At 38.7% G+C, this 25,240-nt stretch overlaps 1 protein-coding gene across 1 annotated transcript; it reads left to right on the top strand.

Annotated features, from left to right (window-relative positions):
- Positions 1 to 16,930: 16,930 nt before the first annotated feature.
- Positions 16,931 to 17,875, top strand: LOC110539665 (olfactory receptor 4D5). The gene has a single exon (XM_021626502.1). The coding sequence runs from the start codon at positions 16,931 to 16,933 to the stop codon at positions 17,873 to 17,875; it is 945 nt and encodes a 314-aa protein (XP_021482177.1).
- Positions 17,876 to 25,240: the final 7,365 nt, after the last annotated feature.

The raw sequence follows: 25,240 nt of genomic DNA, 5'->3' as shown, positions 1-25,240 counted from the left end.
CACAGCTGGGATACAAATTGAATAAATTGTAATAAATCTTTAATGCAATCAAATCACTATTATAGATACAATAAGATAAACTCAAAGTGCTGAGACTGAAAAAAAAAGTTTGGAAATTTAGTTTCAAAAAAATTAAATTTTTTTTTAAAGAAGAATATTTAGCTTTTTAAGTTAAAAAAAAAACAACCCAACAACTCAACTCTTGTTAGATTTAACTGGGAAATAAACACCTACAAGACAAAGTTGGTCAGAACTGGAAATTCTTCTCTAATGTTTAATTTTCATAGTTCTGGGAGGTGCCAGTAAGCTGCTGGGGAAGAAAAGTCATCAGCAGTCTTCTCCAGCCCTGGACCCTGCACGCTACAATCCTGATCTTTGAGGCGGGATGTACCCACTTATGCAGTCGTGGCATGACTCTTTGGGAATAACCAACAGCTTTCATATTTGATTTGTAGTTTGCTTCCAAAAAGGAAATTCATCCAGGGTTTAGTAAACTTGGCCAAACGCCTATATAGGTCAGGAGCTCACAGGTCCCAAGCAGGGAAACCACTGCTGTTGTTTTACTACACGGACATGTTGTCAAACTGCCTTCTAAAGATGTATGTTCATAGTAGTTGTTAGCATACTTTCAAAAACCTTTATTTACAGTTTTTATATCTCTTTCTCCCCACTCCACCCCAATCCCTTCCAACACCCCAACACCAGGTAGGAAGAGAAAAGGGTTCGTGTGAGAGGGGGCACAGCTCTCTTAGCTGCTTCCTGCTGGTTAGGGTCATTGGGCTCCTTGGAGCCAGTCCAATCCTCTTTTCAGCAGATCTCCAACTTCTTGCCTCACTGCATCAATAGCAACCAGGTGCTGCAGTGGGAAAGCAGCAGCCTAGCCCTTTCTTGGAGCTCCCCAACACTTTCTGGACCCTGGCATTTATTCTCTCTCCAGAGTCCTCAGATTTAAACTATCTGCATCTGGCAAGGAGCTCTTCTCAGAGCCCTCATGAGGCAAATAGCCTGCTGCTGTGGACCATCTGAATCAGTCCCACATCCCACCCCTTGGATTAAAACAAAAACATGTTTATATCCACAACAACCAGTGGGTTAGTATTGCTTCCAATCTTGGTAAGAGAAACTTGTTTTTCAGTGGGCAGTCATGAACGTAGAGACTCAAAACAGGCTAAAGTGTTGAGAATAAGATTGTTGAGAGTTCCTCATTAAATGGGAAATCTATTGCCCCCCACTAAGGCTTAGGAAACAGGATGGAAAAGTGTGCAGAAAAAAAATGTAAGATCCAAACGTTGGGAAAGAGTGTTAAGAAATGCTCTCTTCTTGATATATAACATGGCCATTAAACTCAGCAACTCACAGCAGCTGGGGCCTAAGACTAAGCCAGACGACATTCCAACATAAATGGGGAATGACTCATGAGATCTTACCCCTAGCTCAAGAACAGTTTATGGCTGTTGGAGGTGGGGAATTAAGTTTTTCTTTAGTTGGGTAGCCACTGGCAAGCTGCCTGCACTCTGTGAAGAACTCCATACCTGTACCCAGACAACCAACCTAATTAAGCCCAGTGGGTCAAAAAGGGCACATGAAAGTACAAGAGGGACTTGGGAAGTAGAAGGGTACCAGAGAACTGGGTGAGAGTTGAATATGATCAAAATGCATTATGCACATATTTAAAATTATTAGGAAAAAATATTTTAAAGAAGACATCCCATCCAGGAAAAGTTAGGTTATAAATGACTGTTGGAATGGCTGAGAATTCTTCTTCTTCTTCTTCTTCTTCTTCTTCTTCTTCTTCTTCTTCTTCTTCTTCTTCTTCTTCTTCTTCTTCTTCTTCTTTTTCTTCTTCTTCTTCTTCTTCTTCTTCATTTTTTTAAGACAACGTTTCTCTGTGTAGCCCTGAAACTCACTTTGTAGACCAGGCTGGCCTCGAATTCAGAGATCTGCCTGTCTCTGCCTTCTGGGTGCTGAGATTAAAGGCATGTACCACCACCACCTAGGGAGACTTTTCTAAACACAAAGACAAACTTAGAATAAAAATTTGTGTAAGTTATAAATATACATACTACTTATGTATACATAGATCTGTATATATAAGAGTATGTTTAAGTGAATGTGTTACCTTTGCCTAGCTATAAGTAAAATACTTAGGAAGAAACAATTTACAAGGAGAAGTTATTTATTTTTGGCTCAGGAGGGCTTGGGAAAAACATCACGTGAGCTGAAGAATATGATAGAAGATGTTCTTCACATCAGTGGTGGGCAGAGAAAAACCGAAGGAGGAGAGAGGGAGGAGAAGAAGAGATGAGGCCAGGACAAGATAAAGTCCACAAAAACCATGCCTCAATTATCTACTTCTTCTAGGTAAGTCTGACCTAAAATTTCTATAACGTCTTCAAGTAATCTCCATTACCATCATCAGTCTGGGACCAAGCACTCAAAATGAGCCTGTGGGGGCCATGTCATATTCAAACCATGATAGTACAAGCAATAGTGTGCTTATTTATATGTAGCCAGCATTACTGTTTTTAAATTTTCTTTCTTTTATTGACATTTTGGGAAAGAGTTTTGGTATGTAAACATGGCTGACCTGGCTCTCAACATATGCAACCTGGAGTGGATTTTAACTTCTGCCTCTGCATCTAAGTGTTGGGATTACAGCTGTGTATCACTGTGCCTGGCTTTCAGAATATCAGATATAATATATCACCCACATATTAATGAATAACACAATAGCAACCTGAAAGTCATTGAAAAAAATCAAAGTCAAAAGGAACTTTTATCTTTAACAACAATTAAAGTGCATATTAAAAGTAGAACTTTAGAAAGCAACTAAAAACCATGTAAAATTGATAACTTATGATAAAATGCAGTGTCACTCAATATTTAACAAGCATGCTACTGATTTCGTCTATTTCTGAGAGATGTTTTTAAGACATCAACATGCTTGTTTGTTTCCTGCAGAAGAGAATTCATGTACCAAGTTCAACCAGTTATCTAGATGATTTTTAAAATCTTCAGCAGGAATAATGGTGCAAAAAAATGGTACAGAATTTAGAGTGGAGTTTAACGGTAGAACACCTGCTGACCATGTGTGAGGACATGGCTTCACCCACAGCAAGCAGGAGATAAAGACAGATTTAGGTATATTTGTAGTAGGAAAGTAGATTTCTTTTTTTCTTTCCTTTCTTTTTATTTATTTGTTTGTATCAAACCGGTTAGCTGGTGGGGTTAAAAATCAAACATGAGAGAAATGAAGTAGAGAATTTTGGAAAAAAAAAATGTAAATTTTGGTCTTTGAATTATGGAGCTGAGATATGGAGATGATGGAGAGTAGCTAATTTATTCTTTAGGGATGGTTCATGTGGGTCACTGCTCTTCTCTGCCCTTGTTCCTGGTCCCTAGTGACCCTTACCGAAGATAGCACGGGAGGTTTTCACGCCCCACAGCTGGCATTTACCTCTGCTTTGCCAATAATCCCTTCACAATAGACCTTCAAGTCCTGAAGCCCCCTTGAGGGCCTTCCGCAATCTTTTGATCAGATTTATGCATCACCGTTTTCTACAGTGATTTCATATGGGAAGCCGCAGGTAAGGGGATCACAGCGGCGTCAGGGATTTCCTCACTTGGAGGGTTTGAACCCGTGATTATCCACTGGAGTAGCACAGTGCTGCATTCAGTTCAGGCTGGGCTACTAAGTGACCTTGAAGAGTAGGTCATTGTGCTTCTCTGGTCTCTAGTCTTAGGGACTCCTGAACCTAACGGTCAGCTGGAACTCAATCTGCCCTTCATCTGCTTATCTCCACAGTCTCTTGTCCCGCTTTCCATGGCGAGTCAGATGTTTCGGCTGTACTCATGCATATTCTCCACGGTGACATATTTTCTTAATCTCTCCTCTCTTTGAAATTGAAACTCACCAGCCCTGCCCTGTCCTGCTTTTGACAACTAACTAGCCTCGCCACATTACAAGGTTTAACCATGCAAATGCTTATATTCAAGATATCGGTGGCTCACCTTCTTCTAGGCCACAGGTTAAATGCTTTTTCCATAGTGCTTAATTTCCTGACTAACCCCTGCAGAACAAATGCTATTTTCACTTTACGGTTTTGAAAACTGTGGGTGGACTTCAGTGTCCACACGTTGCAGAGTCTGCAAGGTGGTGTGATTGCGTCTGTGAAACCTACCTTTAGGCGTTAGCCAATGCCCCGTTACTGTTCTTCAGAATCCAAGGCTGACAGGTATGGAGGACCTGAGGTAAAGGAAACATGAAGTCTCTTGTGATCAGGTACAGGTCACTTCTTCCCTGGTAACGCTGTATTTATAACCTTGTGCAGATATTTATTAATTATTACATTTGTTCTCAATTTTAAACTTATTTACAAAAGCGATTGCACCTCCTTACCTTTTTACCTGAAGTATCATCTAAGAAGGGAAAGAATGTGGAGGAATTATTATTATTACTTTAATACAGGGTATGTTAAGGTTAGTGGACAGCCTTGAGGGATCTTGAGACACTTCCCCCCGACCCCCCCTTTGCCCCCGCATCTCAGGCTTGCTCTTGATGGGTGACAGGTGTGCATTACTCCTTTGATGGCTAGTACTCTTTACACAAAGTATTGAGAGAAGGGAATGCTCACGGAACTGAAAGATAATTCACACATGTGTGTACAGGATTCCACATAGAAACATATGCTAAAGACAAGTCAGTTCAAACCCAAAGTATACATTCACGTTTCTAAAAATAAGACAGTGAAGTTCTATCGAGTCCAGGGAAGGATTCAGGCACAATGAAACAGTATGTTCTTCCTGTCTTATTTTAGTCTTAAATGTAACAGTGAGTTGCTTTGCTGCATTTTTTCTTTTCAGGCTGTTCATCCCTCAGACTGTATGTTTATGTAAATATAAATTTATGTTTTTACCGTGTCTGGGACAGCTATAAGTGTAGCTCAGCATATTTATATTTGTTATTTGTCAACCATCATATCATGCCACAGTTTTCAAAGGTTAAATACTCCTGGTAGGCAGAGGTTAGAAAAACACAGTATCTTTACATTTTACATATTTGGCATTATTTCATACTTAAAACATCTCGGTGAGGCAAACTGAATAATTTGCCATGGTTATTATTTCACATACAGGAAAGATAAAAGAGACAGAGATGAAGTAAATTTTCTGGGGACACAAACATTTTGGTGCAAGGGCAGAACTAGATTTCAGGTTTTGTGATAGGGTTTCCATAAGCAGAGGCTGTTGATTGTGAATGTGCCTTCTCTGGTACCCCAGACAATCTTGTCCCGTGACTTGTTTGCAAGGCTTTGTGGCTGATTTCACAAATGTCTCTCATCAGGCACAAAGTCACCCACAGCTCTTGCCTATGTTTTTTGTTCAGTGTGAACAAGAGAGTGATGAGGAATAAGTGTGATGTGCCACCACTGTGACCCGACTGACCTGGAAGACTGTGGTGGTGGTAGAGTGTGAGAATGCGCCGTGTGTTCACTTCAGAAGCACTTCCTGTCATGATGGAGATGTCTCATATTTGCACTGATTAGCACAATTGTGCCCTAGCCTTGCGAGTCCATTGAGACTCTTGAAATATGGCTGGAACAATGTTAAGAAAACCCATTTCAAATTTTATTTAGTGAATGCTTTTATGTAAACTGACAAAGTATGAACACGATTATATGTGGGGTAATAGTTACGCTGTGATACTAGTTCAGGATAGCTGTAATGCTGTGCAGTGGATCTCACAAATTTATTCTTCCTGTCAAACGAAACTTTGTAAACTATGACCATCTCTCTTCAGTCCTCCACACTCTGATTTCTCGTTACCATCTTTCCACTATCTATGTGTTCAATGGCTATTGATTCCATATAGAAGTGAAGGCACTTTGTGTTTGTCTATGTTAGGTTTACTCTGTATTATATAATATCTTCCTTTAGATTAATGCATGTTGGAGTAAATGACAGCATTTCTTTGTTTTGGAGGTTTTTTAGTGTTTCTTTGTGAGTATGTGCCACATTTTTCTTATTCATGACCTACTGGTAGATGCTGTTTCTGTAACTTGGCTCTCCCAGATATTGCTGCAGTGAATACAGGAATGCAGGCATCTCTTCAACAAACTAATTTTGAGTCCTCTGGATCACTATCTAGATGTCCAACTGCTAGTTATTATGGTGAGTCTATCTTTTCACACCATGAAAAGCAGAAAATGTGTATTTATTCAACATGGTCACACTGGGAAGAGGAAGTTCTGTGACCCCACAAGCCAATCTCTAGGCTCTGGCATGAGGATCAGGTTTAAGAAGAGAACCAGAGTTATGCACAGCTAAGCAGTTCTAGCCATGGAGTTCTCCTGCCCATCATTTTTGACACATCATTGTAGACTCCATTCTTTCCTGCCAGGCAATCTGACATGTTGTTTCTTTACAGGATATGAGCTTATTCTTCGACTAGCATTTTTGTTCTAATTCTTTGTTTCTCTCTTTTATTTCTTTGTTTGTTTGTTTGTTTCTTTCTATTTGATGAAAGCAACACAGTTTTTCCATAATAGATTTACTAATGTAGATTTCTTCCAAAAGCATACAATAACTTCTTTTCTTTACATTCTTGCTGACATTTGTTTTTATTTTGGATAATAGCCATTCTGACCTACCTGTGTGAGGCAATATCTCACTGTCACAGGAATTTGCCATTCTTTAATGATTAATGATGTCAGCATTTTATTCATGTGTCTAGTGGCAAGCTGCATGTCTTCTTTTGAGAGTTTTATTTATTAATTTATTTTTTATTCACTTTACATCCTGGTTGTAGCCTCATCTCTCCTCTCCTCCCAGTCTCACCCTTCCCCTTTTCCCTCTCCCTCCCCCCTCACCTATTCCTCTGAAAAGGGGAGCACCCCTTCTCATCTACCCCAGCTCATCAAGTTGCATCAAGACTGAGCATGCCCTTTTTCCCTGTGGCCTGGTCAGGCAGTCCTGCCAGAGGGAAGTGATAAAAAAGCTAGCAAGTGAGTCCATGTCCAATGCAGTTCCAGCTTTTCTTACTAGAGGACCCACATGAGACCAAAGCCGACTATCTGCTACATCTTTGTAGGGGGCCTATGTCCAGTTCATGCATGGTCCTTGGTTGATGCTTCAGTCTCAGCAAGCCCCTCTGGGCTCTGGCTGGTTGGCTCTGTTGGTCTTCTTGTGGAGCTCCTGTCACCTCCAGGTCCTTTTCTGTTTCCTCCTACTTTCCCACAAGACTCCTTAGGCATCACCCAATGTTTGTCTGTGCGTCTCAGCATCTGTTTTGAGAAATCTTTATGGTAGTCTTTTGCCAGTTTTTTAAAAAGGTTATTATTTTATTGCTATTGAGAGATTCAATCAATGTAACATAATGTTGTAACATAATATACAAGTAATCAAATTCTTACATATTTTTAATGGCAATCCCTTACCAAATGATGGCTTATGGGTATTTTCTCTCATTTTGCTGGCTGTCTTTTTGCTTGGCTCATTGTTTCCTTTGCTGTGAAGGGGCTTGTTAGTTTGATAAGATTTTATTCCTATGCTTTCACTTTTGTTTCTTTAACTTTTGTGGTCAAATGCAAAAATTCATTGGTCAGACCAATGCCATGCATAATTTCACTTTCTTAAAGTAGTTTCATCATATTTGATGATATTCTAGTTTTAAATAACATAGTTATTTTCTTTAAGAAAATTACTTACCAATGACACAATTGGCTTTCATTTTGTGCTTCTCAGTATCTAATTTTTCTATTACCTTTTATTGAAGAGAGTGCATTTTTTACCACTGTGTATTCTGATATGTGGCTAAGGGCTGTTCTGTTGCACAGAAAGAACCTCAGTACATCCTCATTGTCATTCACAAGTAGTTGTCCGAGATTTTTAATTACCATTCGACTGCATTCTTCTGTCATTTTATTATTCTTTATTCTTTTAATATTCCTTTAAATATTTCCTCTGGTAGAGTGGTAGACTACTTGCACTGGAAATATAATAACAACCACACAGTTTTACATAAGGGAGGCACTTATGTCCCTGGTGTTGTATGCTACTCAGAGCTCTACTCAGGGTACTTCTCTAACCTTCTCTGCTCCTGAGACAAGGTTTCACAACATGTCCTCAAAGTTCACTTGTATATCCTCCAGCTAAGGGGTCTTCTAGTGTCCCTGATGCTACTCCCAGGAATTTTTTCAGGGCTTTGTTTCCAAGGCTGAAAGGTGGCATAGTATGTGTCCTTTTGTGCCTAAGATATAACACAGCAGAAACTGCTGTTTTCAGGATGCTAGTGCAGAACAAAAAGGCCCAGGATACAAATGGAAGTGCACATTGATAAAATGGAAGCCCTTTATTGAAGAGCAGAGCTGGGGTTGAAGAGAAACCAAGCAGGTGACAATTTTACCTTTTCATCTTGTAACAATTCCAGAACAGACATCTATGTAGCCAAAGCTTCCAAAGTCAAATCTGCTCTTCTGGGCATGCAGGCGTTTTCAAGTGAGCAAGGATGAATTTCATTTAACAGTTTATTAGTATAAGATACAACTGTAAATACACATTAGTTTTGGTCACCGTTTGTACTTTGGTGATTCATCTCCAAAGTGATGACATGAGACACACTGTGTGAAGGATGACATGATCCTAGGGGGTCACAGGAAGAGAACCTACTTGCTAGCCATCAATGCTGAGCATTCTACCACAAACCCATTCCTTCAGTTAACACTTTTGATGTCTTTTTATGTGTCATGTAGGTTCTTCTGTTTTGAAAATAACAGTCTGCACTTAAGATGTTGTAGGCTGGTGGGATGCAAACATTCAGGGTTTGATGATATTTGAGACTATGGATTTCTTAAAACTTACATTATGCATTAAGTGACACCATTTGTCCATCAGCTTGAAATCCAACTGCTATGAATTTTGTCGTTGGTTAAGTATATGCAGTAAATGAAATACAATGTTATTTCTTGACGTTTTATGTATGCTGACTGTACTTAATTCCCCGATTTTAAGAGTGACATATTTAGCCAAGAAAAGCAATTTCTCGGCGTCAGAAAAAGTCATACTAGAAAGGTCTGTAGTTCGCCTAGCCCAAGGCAGAGAAGACCTTCATTAGCATAAGTGTTTAGGAATGGAGGACTCATTGCGTGGGAACGTGAGATGGGCATCGGCAGCAAACTGAGGAGATTAGATCTCAATGTGGCACAGAAGAGTGTGAGCAGAGGGAAAGGAAACTCCTAGAGAGATTAGCAGATCATTTCACCCCAGAAAGAGGCAAGCGGTAAAATGTGGTACAGAAAAATGTATGCTCTTCTACCCTCTATACTGGACACACTTGGCAATGTATTGTCAGAGCATTCACGGTAGAAACCCATTTTCAGGTATAATGTGGCAAAGTGATGCATACTTAGCTCACTAAAATGCTGGACTTGGAAACTCATATATTTTTAAAACAGCCCCAATGGCAGATGCTCTTAGTTTCTTTTGGGTTGTTAGATCCCCACTAACTAGCGAGTCTACACGAAGCCAGTGTGATTGCATTTCTCACTTAGCCAGAAGACGACGGAGGAGAGTTACACTGCATAAGGTATGGGGTCACAGGGAAGGGGATGGGAAGGCCTTGTTTGATTAATTATACTCTGGGCTTTTAATTACACAAGCAGTAAGTGAATCCAATTATGCAGAATCAAAACAAGCTCACGTGATGGAATGAAAATGTAGACATTGCCTGCTTCATCATCTTTCGAATGTCATTAGCTCCTGTGTAGAGCTAATGAAGGTTATCCATTCTGAATGCTTCACAATAATTGCGTGCATTTGCGTTCTATTCTAACTTCAAAAGCCCAAAGCTTTCAGTAACTGGAAAGGAGACCCCATTATGCACTTCATTTTTGTATACTGTCCTCAACCTTCTTCTAACTTATTTAAAAGTGTCTTTACAAGAGCTTAGTTATTCCTACTTTTCTGCTAACAAGGTTGTACTTCTCCTAGTATCTTGATTTCTCTCCAAACTTTTTTTTTTACCTAATGCTTTTTTTTTAATTTTTTATTTAACTTTTATTAATTACACTTTATTCCTTTTGTATCCCCCCATAAGCCCCTCCCTCCTCCCTTCCTGCTCCCACTCTCCCCCCCTTTCTGCATGCATGCCCCTCCCCAGGTCCACTGATAGGGGAGGTCCTCCTCTCCTTCTTTCTGATCTTTTTTTTTTTTGTTCTTCTCAATGCAGTTTATTCAGGAACCTTGAACAATCTTCTGACCCTGGGGAAAGCCAGCCCACAGCTTAAAATAGCCTCTCGGTAGCCAACCCCAGTGTGCCTCGTGGGCAATGCAGATAGGTCCACATACATGGAAGCAAGCCAGATCCTCAGCCTTAGCCAAATATGGAGTTGTTTGTGACAGAGAGCACTCACCATCGGGAAGGTGGAAGGCAGAAACCAGCTCCATCTTCTCATAATATTTCCTATAAGTCCACACCTGTTTGTTTATAACCCCCATTTTTATTCATTGTTAGCCAGATAGAGCCAAGTAATTGTGGTAATGATACTCGCTTTTTTGCCCAATGCCGGAATGCTAGTGATTTTAGGTATGCCCTGGTTACTCGCATGCCTTGCTGGGTGCCTGTGCCCGTTGATGCCCCTCACGCTATGACTCTCTTCAGACAGAAAAGGGATCTTGGAATTACAGCCACCATTGTTACTGCCATCTCATTGGTGGCTGTTGGAGCTACCACCACGGCATTAGCCATGAGTCATACTATGCAGACTGCTCAGACCCTAAATAATCTTTTAGCCAATGTAGCTCATGCTTTAGAGGTACAAAAAGGAATTAATGCTCAACTAAAAGGAGACTTGATGGTGTTCAATCAGAGGATTGACCTCTTGCAGGAGCAAATTGATACCCTATGGCAAATCGCTCAACTTGGCTCTCCAAACTTCTTAAGCCTTCTGTATGTTAAACACCAAGAAGTGGAGTTGTGAATTCCAAATGTATTCAAATTCAAAGTGTATGCTCACTTGAGTCTTGAGGAAAAGCTGGTCAACTACTTTCTGAGAGGTGACAGTGGTTTACATTTAAGTAGTATGTCATTCATCCTTGTGTCCCCCCTTCCCCACCTCTGCATTTCTTTTAACAATCACTAACCTTAAAAAATAAAAGCTCCTCATTGTTTCAAATTCTAGATATACTGGGCTACTTTTGGAGTTGAACGGGCTTCGTGTTTACTGGAGACTCTGTAAGTTATCTTTACATGCGTGTTCTCCTTCGTGCTTTGGTTTTTATTGGTTTTAATCCCATTTTTTTTTTTAAATGACTCAGTACCCTGAGGAGGTCTTTTCTCACATGTTTGTAGCTTCTATTGATGTCTTGCTCCTCATAATGTATGACTTTGTAAATTCTGAACTGGACAAAACATTTTCTGTCATTTCACCTGACTTTTGACTTTTATGTGTTGCTTAGAAATCCCTTCATACTTCAATGCCTTACTGAGTCCTCCACTTCCTTCTAGAACATTTATTTTATATATCATTTAAACTAAAACATTTAATCCAATTGAAATTTACTTTTCATGTGACTTTTTCCTTAAAAATAGATTTGCTAGAAACCTTTTTTAAAGAGTTTATAAATTTTTGACAGTAAATTTGAGGCCTCAGTTTTATGATGCGTTAACTTCTCAGATAGTAAGCATCCATTTTTATTTTAAATGTATTTTATTGAAGTATATTAATGGTACAAAATGATGGCTTTTCATATGACTTTTCACTCATATATCATATATGATGTCCTGTTTACTCCTGTTCCTCCCTTATTCTTACTGGTCTGAGGTTGGTATCTCATTGAGGTTTTGGTTTGCATTTTCCTGATAATTAATGATATTGAGTATTTCCCATGCATTTCTCTGCATAGTTGTGTCTTCTTTCGAGGACTGTCTGTTTACTTATGTTCGTGACTCACTCTGTCCAGGCTACCCCGGGACTCACTATGTAATTCAATTGGGCTTTGAACGACAGTAATTCCCCTGCACTATTCTCTGAAGTAGTCGGTTAGAGATGCGACTCTCCATGCCCTGCCATTGTTTGTTTTTATTTAGGTTATTATTTATTTTCATCACTAGATTTCAGAATTCCTTGTATAGTCTACACAGTAAACCCTTGCTTGTCAGTTGTATTCCCCTATGTCTGAGACTGTTTCTTGTTTCCATTCCATTGCCGGGAAGCTCTTCGTTCGGTGTAATCTCATTTGTCTCGCGGTTTTGGCATCATTTCCACACAAAGTCGTTGCCTAGCTCATTGTTTTGTGGTGTTTTCCTGTAGTAGGTTTAGAGTTTCAAGTCCTATGTGTTAGTCTTTAGTCTGTTTTGATTTGATATTTTTAACTGGGAAGAGACAAGGAGCTGCTGTTATTCTGCATGTGGAGTTTCCTGTGACAATTTAGTAAAAATGTGAAGGGTTTTGGGTTAAGAGTTAAGGGTTTTAACTCTTCCCCAACAAAAACTAAAACGGCACTCGGAATAAGAGGAAAAGCTCTGTAATGAGGGCAGAAAATCAGGCTTCTGCTCTCGGAGGTTCGCTCGTTAGTAGAAACCTGGTGTGGTTGACATATCACAGGTGGTATTGTGGCCGCAAACTCGCAGAGACCCTCCTGCCTCTGCCTTCCTGACGGCTGGGATGAAAGGCGTGTGCCACCATGCCAGGCTCCAAGCCTTTCAGCTGCTTTGAAAGAGGTTTTCTCCGGAACTAAGCAAATTCCACAGAAGCTGCAATTGCAGGTTTCCAGTTAGAGCACTTTCACCGTCAGGCAAACAGAACTCTCCTCTACGCAGCGGTGGTCACTGGCAGACCTGCTTTTCAAAACAGAGGAAGCCAGGCTCACAGACCCAGAGTCCTCAGCTTAACAGTGGGATCTTAACCATGCAGCACAGAAACTCCAACTTCTACTTCTTGTTCTAATTCCTATGTAAATTACTATTTCCCAAGGAAGTTTGTCAACTGTATTTAATTAATGTCAAAGCTTGGCGTGCTCCCTTTTTCCTTCAGAAGGACCGTCTTTATCCAAGGCCCCAGGGTGCTGCTGTGAGAGGCACTCGAGTTTCCACGTGTGGGCTTCCTTCTAGTCTTCTCTGTCCCGCTCAGCATGCCAGCACCTCACCATACTGGTGCTGACTCAGCGCTGGAGGGTTAGTTTGAGGTCCGGTGGAACAATTACTCGTTTTTTGGTGTGTTTTGGCTTATAATTGCTTTATCTAGTAAGTAAAAACTGGTAATTTCAATGGTATTTATTTATTTATTTTCTTTTTTTTTTTTTTTAAATCAGTGATTTGTCTTTTCAAAGAACCAGTTTGAATTTCACTTATTTTCTCTTGCTGGTTTTTACATTTTAATTACACTGATTTATATTAAATACATAATATTTATTTCACCTGTTTATTTAGGCTTACATTTCAACCCTTTATTTTTAAATCGAGTTGGAAATTTAGCTTATTGACCTGAAATTTTCTTATTTTCTCATCTATTTATTTAATGCTTCAATTTATTTCTGAACATTGCCTTAAATGAACACATTTTGACAAATTATATTTATCTTCAAAGATATGCTTCTTAAAATTAGAATTCTTTTGTGTCTTCTTTAAAGCATGTGTCACTGAGAAATATCGTTTAGCTTTTAAATATTTGGGAATAGGATTTTTTTTCATGATTGACTTAATTAGATAAGATTAATTCATTGTAGATTAATTCATTCTAGATTAATTTATTAATTCATTGTAGGTTAATTCATTAATTCATTGTAGCGTAAAACCACACAGAGCTGCTTCTCTGCTTCTAGACTTGTTAATTGAACATGGTCCAGCTTAGAGAACATTTGCGGTCAGCGGGAGGAGAATATGCGTCATGTTGTTCTATCGTTCCTGGTCTATTGACTTACCCGTCCTTCTTTGTCAGTGTGACTGCATTCTGAACACCACGGCTTCATGGTGCGACCTAACGTGGGGCAGTGTTTGTCTTCTGGTTTTGTTCTCCTTACAAATTGTCAGATATTCAGCATGACTTGCTTCTCCATAGAAATCATAGGATCAGTTTGTTGATGTCTATATAACAGCATGTTGGGATATTGATTGGGATTGCATCGAACCTACAGATCAAATTGGGAAGAACTGAAGTTTTGATAATGTCAAGGTTTATTATGAATGCAGAATTCTATAGACTTTATTCATTTATTTTTTTGAATTTAAAGAAAATTATGAACTTGTAGTTTTCCTCACATAGATATTATGCATACTTGTTAAATTTCTCTCCAAATATTTGGTGGGTTGTTTGCCCTACAGCCTCAATTTTTGACTGATTACTGACTTTCAGTTTACCAAATTTTTTCTTGAATAGAACGTTGACTTTCAAGCTCCTAGAGTGTCAAGTCTTATATTAGAAATCCCAAATTATTTGTATACATAAAGCATTCCATCAAGTTAAACCAAAGATGCATAGTTTAATAAAAAAAAACAGGAAACAAATCTAGGATAGAATGTGTCAAGTTCTGCGAGCTCAAGAAGGTTGGTGTGCTGAGTCACCAGGGAGTGGACTGGTTTAGAAGGATCAGGAGGCGTGGCCTTGTGGGAGGAGGTGTGTCTCTGGGAGTGGGCTTTGAGGTTTCAAAAGCCCATGCTCATGCTGGGAGCCTTGTTCTCTGCCTACTGCTGGCAGATAAAGATGTAGCTCTTAGTTATTGCTCCAGTGCTATATATGCCTGCCATGATGATAATGGACTAACCTCGGAAACTGTAAGCAAGCCTCCTATTAAATGCTTTTTAGAAATAAGTTGCCTGGACATGCATGCTGTCTCTTCACAGCAATAGAACAGTGACTAAGACACCCAGATTAGCAAGCCATTTGATTCTTTTTGTTTCTAAATTCTTAGCATTTAGTACAAAGTTTCATAAGTAGAAGGTACTTAATATATACAAATAAATGAATAAAGCATAAGGAAATACATCGCCGAAAAGTTACATTTACAATTAAAATTAGGCTGAAATGACACTTCATGTTTCTGTTAAGTGATATAAGGAAATTAAATCCGAATGTAATTTAAATGTTCGACATCCTAGTTCCTTTAAAAATACTTAAGTATACAGGAACACTCCTACTGTTTTAAAAGTTTCCAAATGTTGGGGTAGTTTGGCATTTAGATGATGATTCTAAAGTTACAATTACAATCTTCTCTTCCTGTATTTTATATGAGTGAAAGTTACTCCTTAAGTAATAGCCTTGAAATTAACATGCATTCTCAAACTTCTTGGAGTGGATTTAATATTCTAGTAACATTTCCTTGTATTTTCCCAAGGCCTGTAATTTCTCTGGGCTTTCCAGAGCCATAAGATAAGAAACTTTCTTCTTTCACACTTAAAAGAAAAATCTAATTATAGAGAAAACAGTAGTTCTTTGCTGACTTTATGAAGTGGAAGAGTGTTGTTTTCTATCTTGTTACATTACTGAAAACTTTAGCATTCTTTTATTTTATCTTATGTTTTTCCATTAAGTTGCAAGAGTTTATTTTAAAAACCTACAGTTGATTAATAAGAGTTCATGATAAAAATAGAAGCTATTTGAGGAAAGGTGTTCAAGATGGACTCTGAACACACACTAACCTAACAACGCCGATAAAACAAATGATTATAGCAAAGATGCTTTCACATTAAAATTCTGCTTTTTATGCTTTTCTCATGCTTATAAAATTGCAAAATAGAAAATAAAATCCTTTAAATATTAATTATTTCCTCCCTTTGGACCAAATATTCATTTTCCTCTAAGTGTTTGGACTTGTAGAACTTAAAATTTATATTTATTTATTTTATTTTATTCATATCAATTTTTTTTCCTGCATGTGTGCCTATGCACCACATATAAACCTGATTCCTGAGGAAATCAGAAGAGGGTGTTGATTCCCCTGGAACTGGAGTTAGGGAGGGTTGTAAGCTGCCATATTGGTGCTAGGAATCAAACCTGCATCTTCTGCATGAAAATCAACATTCTTAAGCCAAAGCCATCTCTCTAGCCCCATGTCCTGTGGAACTTTTTGTATAATTAAATGTTTCAAACAAAAGACTGAGGTTTCCAAGATGGGTGTCTTAAATGTTTTAGTCATGAATGATTTCATTGTTCTTAGACTTATTGCCTTTCATCCAGATTTCAAGCTACATCATCTTTAAGATAAAAAAAGCCTATATATTTTAAATAATTGAAAAGAAAAAAAAATCACATTTAAAGAGGAACATTCAAGTCAGGAAATGGTTTCCTATTATGCTTTTCTGTGGTAAGGTGTCTGAACTAAACATAAATACATAGAAGGCAACCAAATGTTTATTTCTGGCCATGGTGGCAACTTTAGTTTTTGTTGTTGTTGTTTGTGAATACAAATGATGGCTGTGTCATGCCATAGACATTGATTAACACATGAGGATTCACCAGGTTTTCCAAATCAAAACTATGCTATTTTCAGTTCTACAAAGCTAGGAAGCTTGTCAGTGCTGTCCTGAATTTAATCCCTTGGAGTTTGAACAGAGATGTATAATGATGGTGTGCTTGGTGTTCTAGTGAACCAATTCTAATACTATTTTCTTAAATTTAAACGTATATTGGATGATTGTGTGTGTATGTTAGGGATGTTTGCATATGAGTGGGGGTGCCCACATTCCACTGTGCACATGTGGGCAATTTCCGGAAGTCCTCTCCCCACCCCCACTATGTGAATTTTGGAAACTGAACTCAAGTCATCATGATTGGTGGGAAGTATCTTCATGACTAAGTTTATAATATTCTATGTTAGATAAAATAGTAGACGTTTGTACAGAAGGGGCAAAGAAAATTATTTCGGAGAAATTTGTAGCTCTTTTAATGAATCTGTCCATTTTCCTTGGCAGGCTCATTTACCAGGTCAGACCAGGCAGATGAATCCATCAAACCATTCCCAGGTGGCAGCATTCGTCCTCCTGGGGCTCTCCCAGGTATGGGAGCTTCGGTTCTTATTCTTCACTGTCTTCTCAGCAGTGTATCTTCTGACTGTTACTGGCAATCTTCTTATTGTGGCCATAGTGACCTCTGACCCACGTTTGCACACAACTATGTATTTTCTCTTAGGCAACCTTTCATTCTTGGACTTCTGCTATTCCTCCATCACTGCCCCCAGGATGCTGGTTGACTTGCTCTCGCATAGTCCCACTATTTCTTTTGGTGCTTGTCTGACTCAGCTGTTCTTTTTCCACTTTATTGGAGGTATCAAGATCTTCCTGCTGACTGTCATGGCATACGACCGTTACATTGCTATTTCCCAGCCCCTACGCTTCACGCTGATTATGAATCAGACAGTCTGTGGGCTCTTCATGGCAGCCTCATGGGTTGGGGGTTTTATCCACTCCATTGTACAAATTGGACTGACTATCCATCTACCATTTTGTGGTCCTGACAGGCTGGACAATTTCTATTGTGACGTGCCACAGCTGATCAAACTGGCCTGCACGGATACCTTTGTTTTAGAGCTTCTGATGGTGTCTAACAATGGCTTGGTCACCCTCATGTGTTTTCTGGTGCTGCTGGGCTCCTACACAGCCCTGCTCGTGATGCTCCGAAGCCACTCGAGGGAGGGTCGCAGCAAGGCCCTGTCTACCTGTGCCTCCCACATTGCTGTGGTGACTATAATTTTTGTTCCTTGCATCTACATCTATGCAAGGCCTTTTAGGACATTCCCCATGGACAAGGCAGTTTCTGTGTTGTACACAATGGTCACCCCCATGCTGAATCCTGCCATTTATACCCTAAGAAACAAAGAAGTGATTGCAGCCATGAAGAAGCTGTGGAGGAGGCAGAAGGATTTTCTTGGTCCCTCACAGCATTGACTACGTAGCAGAAGACAGGATCTGAAAACCTGAGAAATGATTCAGAAGACCCACAGAGCAGATAAAACTCCATGCCTGTTACAGTTGTTTCTTATGCCTTAAAATCGTTTTTAATCATAGTTAACTTCTGGTGTCGAGAACATGGGTAGAATATTCCAGATCTGCTAGGCACCTTCTAGCAAACTGTTATGTAGTTTAGAGAGCACATTCCAGAATGAGTGTGGTGCTGACCATGCTAAGAATGTTCCAGTTTGATCTGTAATGTACCCACAAGTGATGAAGCTGGTGACCCTTTCCTGATTCTTTTTGAACACAAATGATAGATTTTTTTTTTCAATTTCATGGAGGCAGATGGGGTCTGGTGAGTAAATAAATGTACTATCCCATGGGTACTTCAGGAGGCTGAATGACCATTTGTGAAGAAAGCTAATTATTTTGGGAAGGTTAGCTTCACCCTTATAGTTGTTGTCATTATCACCATTGCTACTGTCATCAATACCCTCCAAAGTCATGCTTGTTCCTTGCTGTCATGGTCCCTGCCATGATGATCATTGGCCATCTAGAACTGTACACCCCCAATTAAATGCTTTCTTTTTTAAGTGGCCTTGGCAGTGGTGTTTCGTCACAGCAATAGAAAATTAATTAAGGCAACTAGTATATATGGATACTTTTCTTCCGCACCGCACACACCCTGAATACTTCAGTCTTTCAAATTCAGCTGTCTGTCAGGCTGTCCAGAGCTGAGACTGACTGCTGCAATGATGCTTCATTCTCTGGTTCTTGAAAAGAAGATCCATATATGTTATTAGGAGCTGCACTTCAACTTCAGAAGCTTTGGGTTTTCTTTGCTGTGCTCTCCTGACTTACTTGGGCCAAGACACTGATACATGAAAGAGAAGAACAGATACTTCGGTTTGTAAACTAGCTATAAACCATTTCCTTGAACAATTTCACACAGTTACACAATGTATCATAATCATAGACCAGACCCTGCAAATTGTCTTGAGATCCACCAAACATTTCTCCCTCCCAATCTCTATTTTGTTTTTGTAACCTGCTGAGTCCAATCAGTGTTGCCTGTATGTGTATGTATGTATGTATATGTATGTACATATGTATATGTATGTCATCTACTTGGGAATAGTACAATGAACTTTCATGACATTATTTCTGAGACAAAGCCTTTCTCTATGGTCCAGGTTGTTCTTAAACTTGTGGTGTCTCTGCCTCAGCCCGCTAAATTTTGAGACTGTAAATGTGTACACCTGGCTCATAATATCACCTTGATATAATGATTACAAGACTTAGATTGGTAAATATCATTTGTGCCTGCCTTTCTCAACCCCACAATAAATATTTAAAGTAGAAGGCACAATAGGTGCATGTTTTGAGAAGGCTATTTAAACATTTCAATTTATTGTTCTCAGAGTATTTGCCCTGTGAACTACAAATTAATTCCTGTAGACTATAAAACTAATGTATTTGAGTAGACTGGTGTAACACAGATGATTGGAATTAAATGACTTTTTTTTTTTAACTTAATTCAGCTACAAATCTAAAATAAAATTTATGAGGCTGAGGAATCTAAACAGACTTACAATCTTAGACATTGTAAGGTTTTACGATTGCTTGGCAGAATGGTGTTATATTGTGTGACAGTTTTCCTGGGGAGATGTAAATGAACACTTACTTTCCTCAGGGAGGAACTTATGACAGGCCAAAGCAATGATACCATTGATGTCCAATTTATGTGGCATTTATTGGATTCCTTACAGAAGTGTGGACAACTCAAAGGCCTTTTCAAACATGAGCGATGATTGAAGAAAGCTGGGAACCCAGAACTCTCTGCATGACTTGCACGCAGCTTGACAAGTTGAAGAATTTCCTCTACTTAGCAATTTTCATTGCTATCTAACTTCCAGGAGAGATCAACCTTGTTAATCTTTTAAGTTTCAGGAATTTCCTGAGACTAGTGAATTTTTCACTTCTAAGTCTTAATGGGTCTACCTTCACAGATTTCTGAGTTTTAATGAGCTTCCCTTATTTGAAGCTCATTAAAATTCCAAGATGGAATTTTTCAATTCAGAGTAAATTACTAATCAAACGTTTATTTTTTTATTCTAGGTAGGAAATCTATTTTAATGTGTTTTTTTTTCAATGCAGTTTATTCAGAAATTTAATGTGTTTTAATTGACACGGCAAAATGATAAAACAATTGCCAAAATACTGATGCCTTCTTTCGATTTTTTCCTATTGAAATCATTGCTACCATTAAAAAAAATTAGATCAATACGGATTAAGTACCCCAGCGTATATTGTGAGTGGTTGGAGTTAATAACAGTATGATGATTGTTCATTGCCATTTGGCATGTGCGACTTAGGGACCGTCTACGTATAGACTGTTTTCTTGTTTTTGAAAATGACTTTCATGAGGCAGGATAAAAGTTATTTGGCTTGCTTACAATATAAAGCAGCCTAGCTGCTGTTTCTGAAATATGGAAGCTTAATGTACATACTGTTGTGCCCTACTATCTGCTTCTATGTCTCTCTCAATCTATCTATCTATCTATCTATCTATCTATCTATCTATCTATCTATCTATCATCTCTCTCTCTCTGCTATGTATAACTACCACCTATTTTACTCCTGCAATAATTTCAGTGATGGTACTTGCTATGATCATCTATTAGAGAAGTATTTTGATCAGACCTAGGTATAGTTTATATGTCTTTTGGAATCTATCATTGCTAGAGCTCCAAATCATTTTTGTTAACTAGCCAAGTATGATGGTGTATACTTGTCATCTCAGAACTCATGAGGTTCAATGAAGACTGAGAGTTCAAGGTCAGACTGGGCTACATAGATGACTCTCTTGCAAACAAAACAAAACAATGTTGTATTCTGATTTTAAAAATAAAAATAATAAATAAGCTATACAAATAGCAGCAAACAACAATTTAAAAAAGAATAGAAAGACTCACTATCATGTGCTTTAAGGATTGTGTGCTCTGTAAATAACCTGGATTCCTTTGTGAAATTGGTGCCATATGTTACAAAATTTGAACAAAGGTGTTATTGCATTCTATGACATTTACAAAGAGATATAAACTTATCCCCAATATTAAAAGCCACTCAACTCAATCTTGTTTTACATTTCTCTTTCTCTCTTTCCACACCATGCATGCACGTATGTGTGTGTGTGTGTGTGTGTGTGTGTGTGCGTGTGTACATGCTGGGGGACATGCATGCTGGCATGTCTAGGGAAGTCAGAGAACAATTTAGAACAATTGGTTCTATCCTAATACTGTGTGTTCTGTGTATGGCCTGCGGATCAAACTCAAGGTCTTCAGGTTGGGAGCAAGCACCTTTACCTGCTGTTGGACTATCTTCATACCCTCAATCTGTTTTAAACATAAGGAAACTTACAAAATTAAAAAAAAATTGGCTTATGTTCAAGGACGATAAAACAGTTTTACCATTCTCACTAAATGATAATACAATGAACAACCGAGGGTCATTAACTGGCTCTTGCCTACCTTTTCACCCAAAAATCTACCTTGCTTTGCCTTATAGGTTTTCATAGTCCTGAATGTGCTCAATGCACTAATGAGATAAATTTTTCTCAGAATCACAAGGAAGCAGGCCACATATGCATTCATGCTTTCAAACCCACAACTGTACTTCAGAGAAAAATGTATCCTGACACATTTAGAGACAGTGAGAAGACTGAAACATGGGGAGGGGAGGATAATCTAACATGCATGTTAGATATATAAAGACTTATCTCTTCTAGTTCAGGGCATTATTCTAATACTCCACACTTCTAACACATTTAAACAAATTCCAAAAACATTCAGTATAACAGTCTCATGAGAGTACTTGCTTTGATTTGTGACATACATTATTTCTTCACAGCAGTGAGCTTAAATCACTTTTTCTTCCATAGAGCTTGAAGGTGAGCGGTTCAGGAGAGGTGTGATGATATAATTAAGGGCAGAGACATCTCTGTTGAGAAGCAAGAGATGACCCTTTGATATATAGATGTAAAATAAAAAAGGTTGACCATAGACCATGAACACCACTGAATGTTCCGAGGCACGAATGGAGAATGCTTTTCTTTGTTCAGCCATTGTGAGGACTTGAGACCAGGATGCAGGCAGACGCAGGATAGTGAGGTCAAGGCCAGAGGACAAGTGACACCAATAGCACAATATTCATCGGCTCTACTGGTAGATGGTCCAGCAAAAGAGACTCAGCAAGGGCCATTTAAAACATAATGTAGTCAATAATTTTCTCAAGTTTTATTTTTAAATTTTATTTCATGTGTATGAGTATTTTGTCTACATGTGTACCTGGTAGCAATGGAGACCAAAGGAGGGCATTTTATTCTCTGCAACTGGAGTTACAGAAGGTTATGAGGTGCCCTGTGGGTGCTAAGAATTAAACCCAGGTCCTCTGGAAGAGCAACCAGTGCTCTGACTTCTGAACCTTCTCTCTAGCCCAAAGTAATCAACACTATTGAGGTCACAAATGAGGTAGAGTGACCAAGATAATGGCAGAACAAAGAACCCAGACAAACGCAGCTGGTTAAGAGGCTAGAATCAGATGGAAGCAAACATAATTGTACATCAGGGCCTTCACATTGTCAGTTCAGAGTGTCAATACTACTCCACTGGTCTTGCTCTGCTTATTTCCTCTTTATTCCTAGTAACTAATAACCTGCTGCTATCCCTCTTGGTTTACTTCCAAAAATATTGGAGTCAAAAGGGCAAAAATATACTGGTTATTACTGTATTTTCATAGAGAATATGTATATTGATTGTGGCTGCTTCCGCATTTAATATTATACTCTTCAGAGCAAAGTTGAAGAGAGAAGTTGAATCGCCCTGAGGATGCGATTTGAAATGTTAACTGCTTATCTATGTCGTCCATTCAGTGGGAAGAAAAAAACACTTCAACCCTACTATGAGCTAGTATCACTTACACATTATAAATGTTTTCGTTGATATACTATGGTTGATTAAAAAATACCAACCAACAACTTAGTTCCATTTGTGCAAATCCAAATTCAGAAATACAACCATAAATATGTAAGGCAAGATGATGTCGCCCAAAACTACTAATTCTGCAGTAACGGACACCAGTGAGAGTGAAAAAGATGAAAATCCAACCCCAAAGTCAAAATAATTATTAGAGTAACATGATTAAACTCAGAAATAAAATCAAGAAGAACACAGAACAGCTAGTGGAATAAGGAAGTCAGTAGAGAAGGGAGAGAAAAAGAAATAACTGATGTTAATGACCCTTGAGACTTATTTCAAGCATTGGCTGAGATTAATAACATGTTGACAAGGATGAATGGAAAGGGTAACACTTATTCATTGCTTCTGGGAGTACAAACTGGTACATCCACCTTGGACATCAGTGTGAAAGCTCTTAAAAAGCCAAATACCGATTTACCACAAGATCTAGCTATACCATTCTTGGGTATAAACCCCCCCCCCCCAAAAAAAAACACAACTCTACATCTTATGGCAGAGATACTTGTTCACCCAAGTTCGTTGCTTCTTTCTTCATAACAGCAACAAATTGGAAAGAGTCTAGATGTTCATAAACTGACAAATTGTTATTAAAAATCTGATACATTCACATACTGGAATATTATTCATCTCTTATTAAAATTGAGATCTGTTTGCAAATGGATGGAGCCAGAAACAATTATCCTGAGCAAAGTAACCAAAACTCATAAAGACAAACACTGTGCATTTTCTCTTCTAAATAGATGTTAGCATTTGTGATTTAGACATGTGTGTTTAATTTAGAATACCTACAGATGTTGGGAAATTAGTATGGGACCAGAGGTGGTGAGGAGGAGGTCTTTCAAGGAAGGGAAAATAGAATATAGTGTTATGAAGAGATAAAAGGAAAACTAGAGGTGAAAGATTAAATGGGAGGGCTATGGGAAGGCAGGGTAGAAAAGGGGATACGGAGAGAGACAACTGAAACTGAAGGCCTTTTGAAATAGCCACGTAGGAGCTTATGGCTGTATATAGAAAATGGGTTTAAATGGAGCTACCATGTAATGGGATATATCCCAACTAGATATCTTATACTACCAAACAAAGTTTCTAGTACTAGAAATGGGTTACATCCTCTTTAGTTATTCATCCCAAGGACAATGGTGTTGCTAGTTAGTGGTTGTTCTCCACAACTTGAGGGTAAGATGTCTTTGCTGAAGGTGTGGCATATTTATGTTACATAGAACACGGAGAGATCTTGTTGGCACTGAACTGGGAGCTTCGTGCCCACTGGCTAGCGTTCACAGTTCCTAAAGATGTTATACACTTTTTCCGAGGAAAAAAGTAATCATCTGTTCTCCCAAGTATTAATCCAGTGATCCACAGTAAGGAGATGCCTGAAAGATGCTTGTACAAGAGTGGCATGCATGCAATCTATCAAAATTTAAAGATGAATTTAAGGCCTGCTCCATGAGATGGAGCCTGTATCTGACACTGTCAATGAGATCAAGACCCTGACTCTAGATAGGTCATGGGCCCTATTATACTTAAGATTGTTTGAGAACCCCCTGTGGAACTTACTGTTTTTTTTTTTTTTTTTAGCTACACGTATATAATATATTTATTTCTATTTATGCATATCCATATATGTATGTGCATTAGAGTTATTCTACAGAGGAAATATTGCTCATCCTAGAGGCCATAAATTGCTACCTCAGTGCCAGAGGTGGTATATTTTCCTTAAGTTTTTGTAAAAAGTGTCCTGGAGACTGTCAAAGTAAACTTTTGTAATTGCTTTTTGTTGACCACCAGAATTATTACACATGCCACATATACTGGTTACAGGACATGGAGGAATGAATTTGGAACTGAACAGGATACTTCATTCCTCCTGGCTTTTCATGGTACTGAAAGATGGTATGCAGCTTCTGGGGGAAAAGTCATTTACACTCTTACCCAGCTGGGAACAATGTGAACTTCAACAATGACTGACGGGTCAATATATGCTTGTTGGTGTAATAGTGGCATGGGTGCTATGGGGGCAAACAATTGTTTTTCTGATTGGATTTAAGGCAAATGCCTGGTACTATACACCTCTCCCAAAACCCATGGCTGGGAATGGTACAAACCCTAGAGAAGAATCTATGAATACTATTCTCCTACATGGACATAGTAGCAAACTGCCTTCTAAATATATTCTTAGACTTCACTGGAGAAGTTTAATTTTACAATGGGAAGCATTTACTACAGAAACTTACAACTCATCAAAACGTAGAGAACAGGTTTCTGTGTAGTGCTCAGACATACACCTTCTCCCAAACACTCAGGGACGATGTAGGAAGAGGGA

This window comes from Meriones unguiculatus, chromosome 1 (genome assembly GCF_030254825.1).
Source record: "Meriones unguiculatus strain TT.TT164.6M chromosome 1, Bangor_MerUng_6.1, whole genome shotgun sequence".
Lineage (NCBI taxonomy): Eukaryota > Metazoa > Chordata > Mammalia > Rodentia > Muridae > Meriones > Meriones unguiculatus.
This window is presented reverse-complemented; position numbering and strand designations above follow the sequence as displayed.